This window comes from Leptodactylus fuscus, chromosome 9, assembly GCF_031893055.1.
Source record: "Leptodactylus fuscus isolate aLepFus1 chromosome 9, aLepFus1.hap2, whole genome shotgun sequence".
Classification (NCBI taxonomy): domain Eukaryota; kingdom Metazoa; phylum Chordata; class Amphibia; order Anura; family Leptodactylidae; genus Leptodactylus; species Leptodactylus fuscus.
In genome coordinates this window covers 64,397,068-64,415,675 of record NC_134273.1, presented here as the reverse complement: position 1 = coordinate 64,415,675, position 18,608 = coordinate 64,397,068, and the positions used below count along the sequence as shown (strand labels likewise).

At 41.4% G+C, this 18,608-nt stretch overlaps 1 protein-coding gene across 1 annotated transcript in view; it reads right to left on the bottom strand.

Moving 5' to 3' along the window:
* Positions 1-14,917, bottom strand: part of LMX1A (LIM homeobox transcription factor 1 alpha) — a 75,187-nt gene extending 60,270 nt beyond the window's left edge. Inside the window, exons 1-3 of the mRNA XM_075287741.1 lie at positions 14,827-14,917; positions 13,701-13,780; positions 10,715-10,901 (exon numbers count right to left, since the gene is read on the bottom strand). Coding sequence (XP_075143842.1) covers positions 10,715-10,901; positions 13,701-13,773 — 260 coding nt within the window. The 5' untranslated portion in view covers positions 13,774-13,780; positions 14,827-14,917. The remainder of the gene's footprint in view (positions 1-10,714; positions 10,902-13,700; positions 13,781-14,826) is intronic.
* Positions 14,918-18,608: the final 3,691 nt, after the last annotated feature.

The following is an 18,608-nucleotide window of genomic DNA, read 5'->3' as shown; positions in this document are numbered from 1 at the left end:
AGGAGGTCCGCAGGTCTCCCAGGTAACTGCTTTTTATTGGGTATAGGTTTCCATAGAGGGGGTCCCCAAGCAGACTTCCCAAACGGAAACCCTAATGCAGAAGTGAACTGGGCCTAAGAGTGTTTGTACACCTATTGGTTCAGCTGGATCAAAGTTAGATCACACAGGGATCTATCTGATCTAGATTATGTTTAATAGATCTGCAGGGAGTCCAGAAAATGTTTCCAACTATTTTCGACATTTACCCCATTATTGCTTTTACTAATATTAATGAATATATCCTATATGGTAACATCCAAACTTCAATGACAAGGATCATGATATTCTGGTGGAAAGCAAACCAGAATTAAAAAAAAAAAAAATCTTGTTTCTATACTGATGTGGAATTTGCCTGTAACATCTTTCTGACATATTACATGTTGCTGAAATGGATGGAAGGAGGGAGCAGGGTTTAGATATACATCAGGAACAGACTGTGCAGGAGGTTATGTGTGCCAGGCTGGGAGTGGAGCTTGGTTATGAAACATTATCCAACATTGTCGGATAATGCTTTGTTTCCTCGGAACTGCAAACCCCCAAAAATTAGGTTCTTAAGTTTTATTGTATCAATATAGGTGTCCTATATGTGCACGTATGCCGGCACCCATAGAAATCAATGGTATCTGGCTTTTACGTGCTCATTCTGAACGAGTTTTACGTTCAAAATGAGCGGTGCATAACTCCATGTGCAGGCTCCCTAATCCTTGCTGCAGAATCACAGAGAGATATTTATAAAGACTGGCATATTCAACACCAGTCTTTATATTCCCTGAGATGGCATTTAAAAAGTTGTGAACTGGAGTTTTCCAGAAATGTGGCATAAATGCTATAATGAAGCCGGGTTCAGATGGGGTTTTTTGGGACGGATTTTGATGGAGTCCACGTTACAATCCGTCCCAAAAAAAACATCTCCCATTGAAATCAATGGGAGCCGGTCATGCCCTTTCTTCAGGCGGATTCTGTGGCTGATTCAGCTGCGGATGTTCGCCTCCCGACACTCCCTCCCGACTAGACCTATTCATTTGGGCCTAATCCGGAGTACCGATTGTACGGCCTATCACAGATTCCATGATTTTAGTAGAATATATATTTTTTACAGTAAATATATCTCTTTTGTTTGTATAGTTATGGAAAAAAGCATATCTGACAAAGTTTTTCCAGTAGAGATGAAGCCATTATATATGAACACATGGGCCACATTTTGGTAAAGTCTACCTAAGGCTAAATTCAGGCGGAGTATTTTGGAGCGGAACCTGAGGCAAAGGCCGCCTCAGGTTCCAGTCCAAAATACGGGTAGCCGCGACTGAATGCCGGTGCATTGCACCGGTATCCAGTCGCACACTCTGCTCCGGATTAGGCCCAATGAATGGGCCTAGTCAGGAGTGTTTTCAGGCCAAATCACAAGGCGAAACGGCCTGAAGAATGAGCACCTCGCTTCTTTTTACGGGAGCCAGAACAAACCAGCTCCCAGAAAAAAGAACCGACCGTGTTTTTGGTCAGGATTTTGAGGCGGATACGGCCTCAAAATCCTGAATAAAAAACTCTGTGTAACCTATGGACATGTTTTTTATGATGCGTATGTCAAATGTTGACCTCAGAGAAACCACGAACCACGAGATTTTTCAGTTTCTCAGCGTATGCTGCTGTATTACAATAATATGAGTGTATTAAGGAATGACAATTCAGTGAAATATTACCAAAGATACAGGAGAGATAAACATATGAATGTCCATATAAGAATTAGTCACACATTCGGGTCTATGTACCTGGACTGTTCGATAACTGTATTCCAGTACTGGGTGATTTATCTTCTATGTAGGAAGCTCCATCACTTCCCATCAGCAGACACTGATAATTTGGCTAAATAGGATTTGTTGCGCTGTCATACAGAGAATAGTCTCCACAGAGTCACATTAGTCACCAGACTTAGGGAGAGAGAAAGGTAGGGCTGACGGTTATTGTGAGAGTCACAGTAGGAAGACGCTCCCTGCCTGGGGCTAAGGAAGACAACTTAGAGACATGGACTAAAAATCACAGCAGAAAAATCATTTAGACTTTTATCTAAATTTTTGGAATTAGGGCTATATTATCTCAAGCATGGATCATTGGCTATGGAGTGTTATCGGATATACCGTATATATATATAATCCTTGTTCTTATTTGACAACCAAATGAAGGACCTTAGGGAGATTTAGCAACTAATGTAAAGTTCAAGCATCAGTTTACTACAATAATCCATCATAAAATGGATTCTTCCACATTTTCTTTGCACTATTTATGATATCCCCCCACCCCCACAACTGGCTTAAGTACATTGGACAAAGTGGCAGTCAAAAATATTCATGGAAAACTTTAAGGTAACACCTAATAAACCAAAAGTAATTTTCCTTCCTATTTGTTATTCTCTTTACATGCCAAAGTTTCAGTTCCATAGCATGCTCCATGTTATTGCTGGAAGACGTTATACGGAATACTGCCAGGGGTGCATCTAGACAAGGAGCAGAGGTGGCAGCCGCACCCAGACTTTGTAGCCCAAGGGAACCCACAAGCCTGTGCCATACTAGTAAACTTTGGCTCGATCCCCTCAGCTCCGCTTGAGGAGAACTCTGTTGACTTCTGGCTTCCTTCATAGCTGTCGTTGTTTGCAACAAATTAGATTTTCTTTTTCCAGATATGTTTAAAATTGACAAACTGCCAATTTGGATTAAAGGTGATTGCCCATTTCAGTTTGTCTGCACTGCCTGGAGCAGATCAGATAATATGCAAATGTGTGTACACAAACCACTGAGGGTTAGCGTGTGTTCACACAGAGAGATAACAGCCCTGGGACCTGAGATAAGGCTGCTGCAGGAAAAGTGTAATATAGTATGTGAACATAAATTCATAACAGTCGCGAAGCCATGTCATTTACCGGGATAAAAAGTAGCTTATGTTTTAATCGAGGTTACAATCTATGTGCCGAATTTCATTCAAATCCGTTCAGCCGTTTTTGCGTGATTGACTAACAAACATCCAAACACACAAACTTTCACATTTATAATATTAGTAGGATAGGATTCCCAATTAACCTTTGGTCCAGTCTAAGTTATAATATAGGAAACCTCTCAAAAGAAAGCAATATTTCCTAAACTCAAGAAGCCTCTAAAATAGTTTATGTTCCCCATCACATGCTCTAATGTATGGTCCATACCTATTAACACCAGTGAAAACTCTTAAAAGCCCTTGTAACCTTGTAACTCCAAGAGGTGAGCAAAGTGGCCAGAGACAGTGTTTTTGTCCAGGGAGTGAGAGGATGACAAAGGTTGTAGCCACAGGGCTGACCCCCAGCAGGGGCTTCTTATTATGGCCCACTTGGACATTCCAGAAATAGCTCCGGTGATCCCTCAGACTTGAGAAGGCAGCCGGTTCAAAGAGCTAATTAACCCCTTAAGCAAAACTATCTGCAGCCAGGAATACAATCACTTCAAGAAATACTCAACATGGTCACTAAGCTCTTTGAACCAACAAATATAGAACGATGTCTATGTATTTTTCAGCAAAAAGAAAATAAATTCCACATGTCTTCAAACAAAAAAGTCAGATTCACCACTGAGGGCAGATATCTTCATGGCCTCCCAACAAGGGTCTAGTTTATTTTGCTTTATCTCCTTGGCATGTCATGAATCGGTTAATCCAGTTATTTCTATATGTGTATTATTATATAGAATTATCAGTACCCTTGTAATACTGTGTAGCTGGACATCTGCGTTCGGGTTTCCGTTCGGGGAGTTCTCTTGGGGACCCTCTGATTGCAAACCTATATGCATTTAAAAGTGGTTACCTAAGGAAATCACATGGACCCCATAGATTATAATAAAGTCCATGTGGCTACTTGCGGACACTGAGCGGAAACCGCACAGGCCCCATTATAGTCTATGGGGTCCACGGATTTCCCAGGTAACCGCTTTTTAATGCGTATAGATTTCAGTTCGGGGGGTCCCAAAGCAGGCTCCCCAAATGCAGATGCACCCAGATGAGCACAAGTTGGATGACACAACATAGTATTATATGCAAAGTATCCATAGTATATGTCTATATATAACAAAAGCTTAAAACTGTAATTTGCTCATCGGCTGGTCATGTGCCATAGATTCTAGCCGCCAGGGACACTAAAAACCTGTTCTGCCTTGACTAGGTTATCCAGATATAGAGTTAGGGCATCAAGCCTAATGTTTGACATGGGTAATAGAAACTCTAGCTACAATGTACGAGTCAACATCATGAGTATAGGTAGAGAAGATACTGTACAGCACGGTATATGTTCTGAGAGCATAGTCCTGATAACCTGGATAAAACCATACATGTAACACACCATAACACTGACAACGCTACAAAAACCTTTTCATTCCTGCACTAATAAAGAGATGCACAAAGGCCTCGGAGTTTCCAAGCCTCCACCATTTGGATGAATTACAATACCTTCATCTTGAACTTAGTGGAGGCAAACCACATTGATAATAATAGTAAGCACTGTCCACAGGTTCATAGCCATTTAGAGCTTTATGTTGTTCACTAATACAATGCTGCCATTCTACACTAACAAATCTGAAATGAATTTTCTCCACCTATTCAGTGCCATAATGTGTCCCATAAAGAGGAGTTATGATTATAGAGCATGGCTCATCCATCCATTCAGTACCTTGGACAGATCAGGTCATGGAGTACAGCCAGGTACAGTAATGCTGGAAGAATTAGACAGGCGTTGGATATGTTGCTAAATATAAAGTAAGATGCACCCACTAATGAATTGCTCCAGGAATACGAGTATTATGTATTTTAGCAACAGTTTCCATGTTACAAAAGACATATATGACAGTGATCATAATGTGGTGGGCTCTTACACGAGCATACTTCTCGTGTAGTTCTAAGGAGTACAGAGCATACTGAGTAGAGACCAGCGCAAAATGCCCGACGGAACGCGCACAGTCGGCTCTATCCAAACTTGAAGTGGCAGAGGCAACTGCGCTGCGCATGCACGGGCTTTCGATTTTGAGCTGGCACTAGGTGGCTGCTGACACAGCGAAGAGGAGATGACGAGACAGGAAGAGAGGACAGAATTGGCGCTGGAAGTGATGACGAAGCTGTGCTCTGAACATGAGAGGACAGAATTGACGCTGGAAGTGATGACGAAGCTGTGCTCTGAATATGATTAATGTAAAGAATAAATAATGAAGAATTTGAAAACGGTGGCGCAGACCTGCAAAGTTAAGGTATGAGATGAATAGCCTTTATCAAGGCTATATCTATTTGATTTTAGTTTAAAAACTTTTTTTTAATGATAGAATCCCTTTAAATATAGGCTTCATATCTCACCATCCACTACAGCTTCCAATGTGAGACTACCAACATTTTATAGACCTGGAGTCAGAATTTGGTTGAGACATGCTTGAATCTGATCGAGAACATGCCCAGCAGGATTCAGGTAATGTTGAAAGCCAAAGGTGGATTTACAGAATAATTAAAATGCAGTAACATGACAAGAATCTGCATAACTAATCACATGCTAAATAGTTGCAAGTCAACCTGGTTTATGTCCACAAGGATATGTTTCTTCCCCTATTAAAGGGACACTTATTAGTTTGAGAGACATTTTGAACCTGACAGACTCCCTTTAAGTAACTTGTCCTACAAATCACATTAAAGTTGATTCTACACAGGATATAGTTGCATTGGAGATGTCTTGTGTGACCCTGGTCTAAGTGTTTCTTGTGGACAAAAATTAAGTTACCAATCAACTCAATGAACTCACAACAAGAGTGAACTAAGAAACGGTCTTTGTTGCCTACAGCAACCAAAAAGTAACTTCCAGTTCCAGACAAATATTGCAGAAGAAATGTATAACGCTAAATACCTGGAATCTCCTGTTTTTAACCTTTTCTGATGTGGTTCCTCCAAACTGTGATCTGGTAGTCTGAGACACTCCCTCCTGCTCCGGGATGGACTAGCTGAGACTAGGGGGAAGTGTTTTAGACTACCAGAACCAGTGTATATAGCCCAGAGCCCAGTGTGTATAGCCCAGAGCCCAATGTGTATAGCTCAGAGCCCGATGTGTATAGCCCAGAGCCCAGTGTGTATAGCCCAGAGCCCAATGTGTATAGCTCAGAGCCCGATGTGTATAGCCCAGAACCCAGTGTGTTTAGCCCAGAGCCCAGTGTATATAACCCAGAGCCCAGTGTGTATAGCCCAGAGCCCAGTGTGTATAACCCAGAGCCCAGTGTGTATAGCCCAGAGCCCGATGTGTATAGCCCAGAACCCAGTGTGTTTAGCCCAGAGCCCAGAGTATATAACCCAGAGCCCAGTGTGTATAGCCCAGAACCCAGTGTGTATAGCCCAGAGCCCAATGTGTATAACCAAGAGCTCAGTGTATATAACCCAGAGCCCAGTGTGTATATCCCAGAGCCCGGTGTGTATAACCCAGAGCCCAGTGTGTATAGCCCAGAACTCGGTGTGTATAGCCCAGAGTCCAGTGTGTATAGCCCAAAGCCCAGTGTATACAGCCCAGACCCCTGTGTGTATAGCCCAGAGCCCAGTGTATATAGCCCAGAGCCCAGTGTATATAGCCCAGAGCCCAGTGTGTATGGCCCAGAACCCGGTGTGTATAGCCCAGAACTCAGTGTGTATAGCCCAGAACCCAGTGTATATAGCCCAGAGCCCAGTGTGTAAAGCCCAGAGCCCGGTGTGTATAGCCCAGAGCCCAGTGTGTATAGCCCAGAGCCCAGTGTGTATAGCCCAGAGCCCGATGTGTATAGCCCAGAGACCAGTGTATATAACCCAGAGCCCGATGTGTATAGCCCAGAGCCCGGTGTGTATAGCCCAGAGCCCGGTGTGTATAGACCAGAGCCCAGTGTATATAACCCAGAGCCCAGTGTGTATAAACCAGAGCCCAGTGTGTATAACCCAGAGCCCAGTGTGTATAGCCCAGAGCCCAGTGTGTATAACCCAGAGCCCAGTGTGTATAGCCCAGAGCCCAGTGTGTATAACCCAGAGCCCAGTGTGTATAACCCAGAGCCCAGTGTGTATAGCCCAGAGCCCAGTGTGTATAGCCCAGAGCCCAGTGTGTATAACCCAGAGCCCAGTGTGTATAGCCCAGAGCCCAGTGTGTATAGCCCAGAGCCCAGTGTGTATAGCCCAGAGCCCAGTGTGTATAACCCAGAGCCCGATGTGTATAGCCCAGAGACCAGTGTATATAACCCAGAGCCCGATGTGTATAGCCCAGAGCCCGGTGTGTATAGCCCAGAGCCCGGTGTGTATAGACCAGAGCCCAGTGTATATAACCCAGAGCCCAGTGTGTATAAACCAGAGCCCAGTGTGTATAACCCAAAGCCCGGTGTGTATAGCCCAGAGCCCAGTGTGTATAACCCAGAGCCCAGTGTGTATAGCCCAGAGCCCAGTGTGTATAACCCAGAGCCCAGTGTGTATAACCCAGAGCCCAGTGTGTATAGCCCAGAGCCCAGTGTGTATAGCCCAGAGCCCAGTGTGTATAACCCAGAGCCCAGTGTGTATAGCCCAGAGCTCAGTGTGTATAACCCAGAGCCCAGTGTGTATAACCCAGAGCCCAGTGTATATAGCCCAGCGCCCAGTGTATATAGCCCAGAGCCCAGTGTGTATGGCCCAGAACCCAGTGTGTATAGCCCAGAACTCAGTGTGTATAGCCCAGAACCCAGTGTATATAGCCCAGAGCCCAGTGTGTAAAGCCCAGAGCCCGGTGTGTATAGCCCAGAGCCCAGTGTGTATAGCCCAGAGCCCAGTGTGTATAGCCCAGAGCCCGATGTGTATAGCCCAGAGCCCAGTGTATATAACCCAGAGCCCGATGTGTATAGCCCAGAGCCCGGTGTGTATAGCCCAGAGCCCGGTGTGTATAGACCAGAGCCCAGTGTATATAACCCAGAGCCCAGTGTGTATAAACCAGAGCCCAGTGTGTATAACCCAGAGCCCGGTGTGTATAGCCCAGAGCCCAGTGTGTATAACCCAGAGCCCAGTGTGTATAGCCCAGAGCCCGATGTGTATAGCCCAGAGCCCAGTGTATATAACCCAGAGCCCGATGTGTATAGCCCAGAGCCCGGTGTGTATAGCCCAGAGCCCGGTGTGTATAGCCCAGAGCCCGGTGTGTATAGACCAGAGCCCAGTGTGTATAACCCAGAGCCCAGTTTGTATAACCCAGAGCCCTGTGTGTATAGCCCAGAGCCCAGTTTGTATAACCCAGAGCCCAGTGTGTATAGCCCAGAGCCCAGTGTGTATAACCCAGAGCCCAGTGTGTATAACCCAGAGCCCAGCGTGTATAGCCCAGAGCCCAGTGTGTATAGCCTAGAGCCTGGTGTGTATAGACCAGAGCCCTGTGTGTATAGACCAGAGCCCTGTGTGTATAGCCCAGAGCCCAGTGTGTATAAACCAGAGCCCAGTGTGTATAACCCAGAGCCCGGTGTGTATAGCCCAGAGCCCAGTGTGTATAACCCAGAGCCCAGTGTGTATAGCCCAGAGCCCAGTGTGTATAACCCAGAGCCCAGTGTGTATAGCCCAGAGCCCGATGTGTATAGCCCAGAGCCCAGTGTATATAACCCAGAGCCCGATGTGTATAGCCCAGAGCCCGGTGTGTATAGCCCAGAGCCCGGTGTGTATAGCCCAGAGCCCGGTGTGTATAGACCAGAGCCCAGTGTGTATAACCCAGAGCCCAGTTTGTATAACCCAGAGCCCTGTGTGTATAGCCCAGAGCCCAGTTTGTATAACCCAGAGCCCAGTGTGTATAGCCCAGAGCCCAGTGTGTATAACCCAGAGCCCAGTGTGTATAACCCAGAGCCCAGCGTGTATAGCCCAGAGCCCAGTGTGTATAGCCTAGAGCCTGGTGTGTATAGACCAGAGCCCTGTGTGTATAGCCCAGAGCCCAGTGTGTATAGCCCAGAGCCCTGTGTGTATAGCCCAGAGCCCATTGTGTATAGCCCAGAGCCAGGTGTGTATAACCCAGAGCCCGGTGTATATTTCCCAGAGTCCGGTGTGTATAGCCCAGAGCCCAGTGTATATAGCACAGAGCCCAGTGTGTATAGCCCAGAGCCCTGTGTGTATAGCTCAGAGCCCTGTGTATATAGCCCAGAGCCCTGTGTGTATAGCCCAGAGCCCAGTGTGTACAGCCCAGAGCCCAGTGTATATAGCCCAGAGCCCAGTGTGTATAGCCCAGAGCCCAGTGTGTATAGCCTAGAGCCCGTTGTGTATAGCCCAGAGCCAGGTGTGTATAACCCAGAGCCCGGTGTATATTTCCCAGAGTCCGGTGTGTATAGCTCAGAGCCCAGGGTATATAGCACAGAGCCCAGTGTGTATAGCCCAGAGCCCTGTGTGTATAGCTCAGAGCCCTGTGTGTATAGCCCAGAGCCCTGTGTGTATAGCCCAGAGCCCAGTGTGTATAGCCCAGAGCCCAGTGTTTACAGGTAGTCTGAGAATCTCAGACATTCTACAGGAATGAAGATATGGTTACTCCAATTCCAAGTGTTTTATATGTGCTTTATATTTCTATTGTGATTTTTTTTATGGTGAACCAGTGGACCCTACTTCGCAATTCTGATGCTTATTCTTTTACCATTTCAATGAATTTAACAGTCGTATAATATGACACAATAGGTTGCAGAAAAAAGTAAATCTTATTTAATTGTACCAGAAGCAATGTGGTAAGACATAACACAAGTCACAACACATTTCAGCTGAAACCCAATATCATATTCAATCTGAGCAGATATTACCACATCTTACCCATATGTGCAGCCTAGGCTTAGAGTAATGCTTAGACGCATGGGGTGATAGGAGCGACAAGGGCAGGGCCCAATAAGTCTACAGGCTCCATTTTACAGTATTGTACACAAATTACGTGCACTCCTCCATTTCATACCCAATGTCTAATACACACATACACATATTATACCTATATGGTAAACGCCAGTGTTTTCGCAGGAGTAATTGACAAGCTGCAATTTTTTTAAAAACTCAGAATCCCATCCACTCTGCAAGTACAGTAAAATGCAGCATTTTTTGTTGCAACATGAGGCCCCAGTCTTAGAATAGACTTACCCTCTATGTTTTAATTGAACCTTATTCTTTGTAATTGTGTCATCATAATGTAGATGTAGCAGAATTAACACGAACTTCTGCAATTAAACAATTGCAACGTGACATCTTATTTTATAATTGGAAAAAAAAAAATTGTGAATTTTCATAGTTTTTTGGGGGGGGTTGTCTTATGTGATAAGATATCACACTGCAATAGGTTAACAAGTTTGCAGAAGTTTAGGTCAATTCTGTATAGTTGACAATATGACCAGTCATATGTAATAATTCACAGGAAGGCAATGTTGTCAATGATCTTTTCAAAAAATATGTACAAATCACGCGGATTGTTATAGTCAGATATTTTGGTAATTTGGTATCTTTATGACTATTTTTTGCTGTACTAAATATTACACTGTTGACAATACACATTACAATGAACTTCAAGGAGAGTTATATAGGCCAAACAAGCCAGCAAGTCTATGAAAAGCAGAAGAACCGTCCAAAACCTCCAGTATTTCCACAAACAGACAGCAAATATGATTTAATATCACCGCCAGACCTTCTATAAAGGAACAGGACAAGGCACAATAAAGCCTCTAGGACTTACTTCTCATAGTCATTCCTGCAGTACAACTTCTTGTCTCTGTAGAAGCAGCTGCTCTCCAGGGGTTCCTTGCAGGCGCAGCACTGGGCACACTGTTCATGCCAAAGACTGTCACTGATCCGAAGAAGAAATCGATCACAGATCACACGTTCACAGCCTTCACACACCCATTTCTGATCCAGAGCTCGCCCTGTAATGTAGAAACATTGTAACTCTCCAATACATTTACTACTATATATATATATATATATATATATATATATATATATATATATATATATATATATATGTAGAGCAATAATTAAGGAATGGAGGGGACAGGGGTAATAGATGTACATAATAACCATGTATAAACACACAAGTAAATAGTATGTGTACATATATATATATATATATATATATATATATAATTCATGATTTTTATGTCTGCTGTACACGATTTTACAAATGTTGGCCTATAGTCACACACCTTATGTTAATCTGTTTGTTGCTATTGCAATAAATGGAGTGATGATAATATATAGAACTTGAGAACTTGAGCGCCCCATGTATAACTATACCAACCGTCTAAAGAGGGTTACTGGGGCCCCATAGTGAAACTCTAAGTACTGCAGCTCTTCTGCCTCTTCTGAACTATTTCTTGGAAATATACATATATCTGGAAATACACATCCTATTCTAAATGGAAACAGCTTTGAATATTGTCTATTGAAACAAATATTAAATTACAATTAATTATTAAAAAGTAAATATTATTATACATCATGTAATACTACTACACAGTAAGAGCTAAAAATGCTAGTTATCATCTACCATTACTGAATGTTTTTTCCAAGGTAGTCTGCTAAATTCTTTTTGTAAGGGAGAACAATTTCTTCCTTTTATACATTTTTATCTATAATCTATAATATGTTATATAAAGGGCCTGTTAATGTTAGAAGGAATATTTCAGCAACAGTAAAAGTGTATTTGTAATATTATAATCATTAGTATTACTACTAAATCTTCTATAGTATCTAAATCTAATTTGTATCTATAGTAAGTAGAAACAGTAGTGTATAGGTAAAATCCAGATTTCCCACTATATTTGGAGCACATTACTATCACTGAGATTCTTATCATCACTATAGGTTTAAGAAATATTGACTTGTACTAGTAATATGCCGATAAATAGGTGTAACCACAGAGAAGTGGATGGAAGCTACTTATGGGACACAGTTTACATTATAAGCGCTGGTCTCCTGTGTTAATAGTTGCCCTAGACTGTATATACAGTCACTACTATATACTCACTACTGTGTATTCACTCATGACGATCCTAATATCAGCCATTCCCCGTTATAACACAACCACAAGTGACCCGTACATAAGGTAGAGGGATAAATAGCTGAATGAATATGAGATCATGAGATAGTCGCAGAAATTGCAAAGAACTTTCCTTTGTAACTACTTATCACAAAGAAAGAAAGAAAGATATATAGCAAAAGATATAAGAAAGAGAAGGAAAGAAAATAATAAAGATAGATAGATAGATAGATGATAGATAGATAGATAGATAGATAGATAGATAGATAGATAGATAGATAGAGAAAGAAATAGAGAGAAAGAAAGAAAGAAAGAAAGAAAGAAAGAAAGAAAGAAAGAAAGAAAGAAATATAGCAAAAGATATAGTAAGAAAGAGAGAGAAAGAAATAAAATAATAAAGATAGAGAGAGATAGAGAGAGAGAGAGAGAGAGAGAGAGAGAGAGAGAGAGAGAGAGAGAAAGAAAGAAAGAAAGAAAGAAAGAAAGAAAGAAAGAAAGAAAGAAAGAAAATAGACAAAGGAATAGACAGTAGCCAGATATGTCTCGATTGAATTCTATAAAATCTTCTTCTTACATATCTAATATTTAAGAGCCCATTCCAAATGTATAATCTAATTAAATAATTTCAATATCATATTTCTATCATACCACATCTAGATACCTCTAGTTAATCTCTCTCGGTCTGAGAATATACTATAAATATCTGTATTTCCTGTAGCTGTAGTCAATTGTGTATAATTCTGTGTAACATGTCCTTTATATTCAAGATAGATAGATAGATGATAGATAGATAGATAGATAGATAGATAGATAGATAGAAGATAGCTAGATAGATAGATAGATAGATAGATAGATAGATAGATATCTGTGAGGTAGGGTCAATATAAACTCTATATCTATCTATCTATCTATCTATCTATCTATCTATCTATCTATCTATATATATCTCATGATAATGAGAAAGTCCGCTCTGCTGCCCTGCCTATATACAGCTATAACAGCATATATACAGCATATATACATCTCAGTCATTGTAAGGATTCTGCATTTCATACAGCAGATGATAGCTGTGTCACCTTAGGGCAGGCGGCACGGGAAGGGTTAATTTTTTTTATTAAATTTCCTCAGCCCGAGGTGTGAGCCCCCTCCCCACTGAGCTCTGCATTATTACTATATATGAGGCTGCAGCAGGAAAGAAGAAAAGTTCTGTAATTATTTAAAGCAGATACAAAGTGATCACTAAGATATAGGAACTGTATAATATATGTACAATATATATAAATAAATATATATATATATATATATATATATATATATATATATACATATATATATATATATATAACCTTACAAGACATCTACAAGATTGACTCCCAAACATAATGAGTATAAATGAAGCCTATACATTGCACCTCTATGACTGGCACATGGTTATTTACCGGAGAGAACATTCTGTATATAAAATATATTGTCACATGAAATTACTATTGTAAGGTACTATAAATAAGGAAACTTGATCATAAATTACTAATAACACAATAATAATGATGATGGTGATGATGATGAGGATGACATCACTCATGAAAGGTAATAATAATTTATCACACACTGGCCGGACAAGCCCCGTTACATCCAGTTCACACACAGCAGTGAATACAGGTATACGTGGGTATAGGACACTCACCAAATATAGACAGAGCCGATGACTTGTCAATGACATTCTGTATATTTTCCTCCATTTTAAGCCCATCAAGCATTGTGACACTGAGGGGAGCAAATATACACCGGTCAAATAGTAATCCATCTCCAGCCATACATGTATGAGATATTATAGTCAGATTTATAGCAATAATACCAAAACTTGCTGTAATTGTAAAGAACTTTCCATTGTAATAATTCACCATGTAAAAGATACACATAGAGTAGAAAGATAGATAAAGCGATTAGAAAGACAGCAAAAAAAAAAAAAAAAAAAAAAAGATCCATAGGTATATACATAGATAGATGAAAAGCATATAAATAGAAAGATTATATATATATATATATATATATATATATATATATATATATATATATATATATATACACATATATCAATATATCATGATAGATGAAAGAGATGGATGGATAGATAGATAGATAGATAGATAGATAGATAGATAGATAGATAGATAGATAGATAGAGCAAACAGATAGTATATGAATAGATCGATAGATACTAGACATAGAATAGTATATGGTAGACAAATAAAAAGTATGTGACAGAATTCTAGATTATCCATGCAGTTGTATATAATAATAATAATAATAATAATAATAATAATAATAATTAGTAATATTTAACCTATATTATAAAACTAATTTATTACACATATATATATATACTGTATATATATATCTTTATTTTTATATACTGTTCAGTATTCTCTATTCATGCACATCCAGCCAGTGACTTCCATGTATACATATAACTTTAGTAATAATTTATTAGGACACATTTGGCTTTTTTTCTGCTCTGTATTGGTTGTTATTATTGGCACACGGAGATAATAGTCTCTGTAGGTGCAAAATATTACATGTAGTAAAGAGAGAAAGATACATAACAGATACAATTTATTGCAAATACAAACATGTAAAAGATACAGGACGTATAATATGATGCAATAAGTAGATACAATCTTATATACAATGGATAAAGTAGGTGCAATAACACAGATAGCAGTACAGACAGACAGACACTGAAGCTAAAGCGATGGTGACAGATATTGATGATGGTTGCACCCCCTGGGGCAGGGGGACACTGCACTCACCCAGCTGTATGGATAGCACAGCTCCTGCAGACACTGACAGCCAGTAATGTGAATAGTGATATAAGAGGGAGCAGAGCTGCTCCTGTCCTGAGACTTGTCTCCTCCTCCAGGCTACAGGTTACTCAGGAGCCCTGCCCAGCTGTGTGGTGACTGGTCATTGGGATCCAGCCCTGACACCTGTCACTCCTCACTGCTCACCCTGCTGCTGAGACCCTGAGACATAGGATTTACTGCAGCCCTACAGAGCAGAGACCTGAGGTGATCCTGCCTGTTACTTCTGCATTCAGTACTTAGCAGCAGCTCCTGTCTGCCTGCCCTGCTCCTTCTCACATGCACTGGTTATACTGGGCAGTGTATCGTCCCGTCCCCTTCTTCTTCTCACATGTACTGGTTATACTGGGCAGTGCATCCTCCTGTCTTCTTGTGCTTCTTCTCACATGTACTGGTTATACTGGGCAGTGTATGCTCCTGTCCTCCTCTTCTTCTTCTTCTCACATGTACTGGTTATACTGGACAGTGTATCCTCCTGTCTTCTTGTGCTCCTTCTCACATGTACTGGTTATACTGGGAAGTTTATCCTCCTGTCTCCTACTACTTCTCACATGTACTGGTTGTACTGGGCAATATATCCTCCTGCACTTTCTCCTACTTCTTCTCACATGCGCTGGTTGTACTTGCAATGTATCCTCCAGTACATCTCCCACTCCCTGTGAGGAAAACTTCCTGATGTTCCTTCCAATTTTCCTTCTGTCTTTCCTCTCCCACATTCCTCCTCCTTTTTCTTCTCCACTCTCTGTTGAAATCTTAGGTTTTGCACAAATCCAAGTCTCCTTCACACTGGATCAGTTACTTGTATCTCACACTGCAATGTATATCAGAAATTCTGCCTCCTCTCAGTGGAAACTCTTATAGGACTTTATAGGGTTGCCTCAAACACACACTTTTTGGGGGGAAAAACTGCAGTTATTGTGACAGTGCTGGATGCAGTTTTTGATCCAAAGCTAGGAAAGGATTCAGAAGTGATGGGAATACTTTCTGCCTTCCTGCTGGCTTTAGCTTAAAACAACCGTGTTTGCAAAAAGTCCCTAAAGCTAGGGCTACACAGTCATTTTGGCAGTGATTCTAGTCATGAGACCAAAGACCAATGTAATTGAATGGAGCCATACTGTGACCAAGAGGTAAAACTGATACTTCTATCTAGAAGTTGCAGTTGTAGCTCCCTAGGTGGTCGCAGTGGTAAAGGAGTCACAGGACGAAATGAAGATCTTTGGTGGTGTGTTGGGAGTCACGGTCAAAGCTGCCATGTAGATCTAACTAAGAGACTGTAGTCACCTGTAAGGCCAGATTCACATCTGCGTTTGGGGATTCTGTTCCCCTCTCTGCATGAAAAATATATAGAGAAAAACACTATAAGCAACACTTTTCTCTCCGCATTTTTCATGCAGAACTCGAATGGAAACCACACGGACCCCGTTATAGTCTATGGGGTCTGCGGGTTTCCTAAGATAACTGCATTTCTATACGAATTAGGTTTTGTTCAGGGGGTCCCTAAGCATAGTCCCCAAATGGAAACCCATGCGCAGCTGTGAATCAAGCCTAAAGGTTGAAAAGTTTTTATGGCTCTCTATATTATGGCTTACATATAAACATAGATTACATACGAAAGAGAGAGAGAGAGTGCGAGCATTGGTTAGAATTGGGCGGGGGGTTATAAACACTCATTAACTTGCATGGGATATTTGCAAGATATACTTATCTTGTGAGCTGCATCTGAACAACTTTTCACTGCAGTTTCTGGCTTTAGGCTAAGACCCCACAGGATGTCTTGCAGTAATAAAGCGCTGCTGGAAAAACAGCGGCGGCAACCCATCGCGGTTCTTCCCGTGGCGGTTTAAACAGAAAGTTTGCTGAGTTTTCCTCCACAGACTTTCTGTTACAGTTATATCTATGGGGAAACTGTTGCATTTCTGTAGATATCATTGACATTCTGCGATTTCCAAAACCGCAAAGTGAGCATGGGATTTGCTAGATTCCCATCCACTTTACATCTATTGTAAAATGCCGCAATTTTTCCTGTGGCTTTTCCACCGTGGGCAAATCGCAGTGTTTCTGGCCCGTAGAAATTGATAACAAAATGTATCAGTAAAGAATCTATAGGTTGCATTTATGCAATTGTATTCATTGTACAATTCAAGCAGCATATCCAGAGATCTACAACATAGGTCAGCTATAAAATTTTCTTCTCATTTTCCTACTAAGAAATCCTTTTTTGCCCATGTCAGATTCTGTCTAATTCTGAGGCCCCACGTTGCAGAAATGCAACTTTTTTTGTGGCAGATTTTGCTGTGTTTTCTTTGTGTCAAAGCCAAAAATGGCTACAAAAGGAATGGGAAATATATAGTAAGTTGTACGTCTACCTCCTTTATTGTTACTCCATACACAGCAACCCAAAGAGAACAGAGAATCTGTTAAGGGGGCAGTGCTGCTCCTGATACATGACCATTATGAGGACTGTTCTCACCAATTTATTTGGCTACTTAAGGTTTGAAGTCTCCTTCATCTTCCCTAAAGCAAGGTTCACATCTGCGTTCGGGTATCCATTCGGGGAGTCCACTTAGGACTTGACTCCCCCCCAAATGGAAACCTATACGCATTAAAAAGCGGTTACCTAAAGAAACCTGCTGACCCTATAGACCAGGGATAGGGAACCTTCGGCTCTCCAGCTGCTGTGAAACTACAACTCCCAGCATGCTCCATTCACTTCCATGGGAGTTCCCAGAACAGCAGAGCAAGTAGGCATGCTGGGAGTTGTAGTTTTGCAACAGCTGGAGAGCCGTACGTTCCCTACCCCTGCTATAGACTATGATGGGTTCCATGTGATTTTCGCTTGGTTTCCGCACAAAACATGCGGAGAGTAAAATGCTGCTTGCAGAACTTTTGTCTCTGCATATTTCATGTAGAAGCCACACGGACTTCATTATAGTCTATGGAGTTCGTGTGTTTCCAAGGTAATCACTTTTTAATGCATATAGGTTTCCATTCACCAAGTGGAATCCCCGAATGGAAACCCGGACGCAGATGTGAACCAGACCTAACAATTGTTATCAAGTTTTATCATATTCTATTTATGGTTTTAGGTTTAGGGGATTGTACAAACATTCCCCAATATATTGCCATATGATGTTCTAATCTGTACATGGCTTCTGCAAATCACTTCACTCGTGTAATCTCACTTTTCTTTTATGAAAGAGCGAGCCACAGACAAAAAAAACACTGTGGAAAAGATCGTGGCGGAAACGTGTCACTTTTTATCCGTAGGATTTTTCACAGAAAGTCCACAGACTTTTCCTCTGCAGAATTTCTGCCTCTATTTTACCTAAATGTCAGCATTTCCATAGGTATAATTGACATGCTGTGATTTACAAAAACTTTGCAGTAATGTAAAATGCAATTTTTGCAATGGTGTTTCCACTGCAGCCAAACCACAATGTTTTTGCAACTTGGAAAAAAAAAAAAAGTTGTGTTTTGAATGAGATTGAATGAGATTCAGGGGCAACACGGTGGCTCAGTGGTTAGCACTGCAACCTTGCAGCGCTGGAGTCCTGGGTTTGAATTCTACCAGGAACAACATCTGCCAGGAGTTTGTATGTTCTCCCTGTGTTTGCGTGGATTTCCTCCCATTCTAAAAAGACATACTGATAGGAAAAAAATACTGTACATTGTGATCCCTATATGGGGCTCACAATCTACATTAAAAAAAAAGTGACTGAGACTCTGACTAA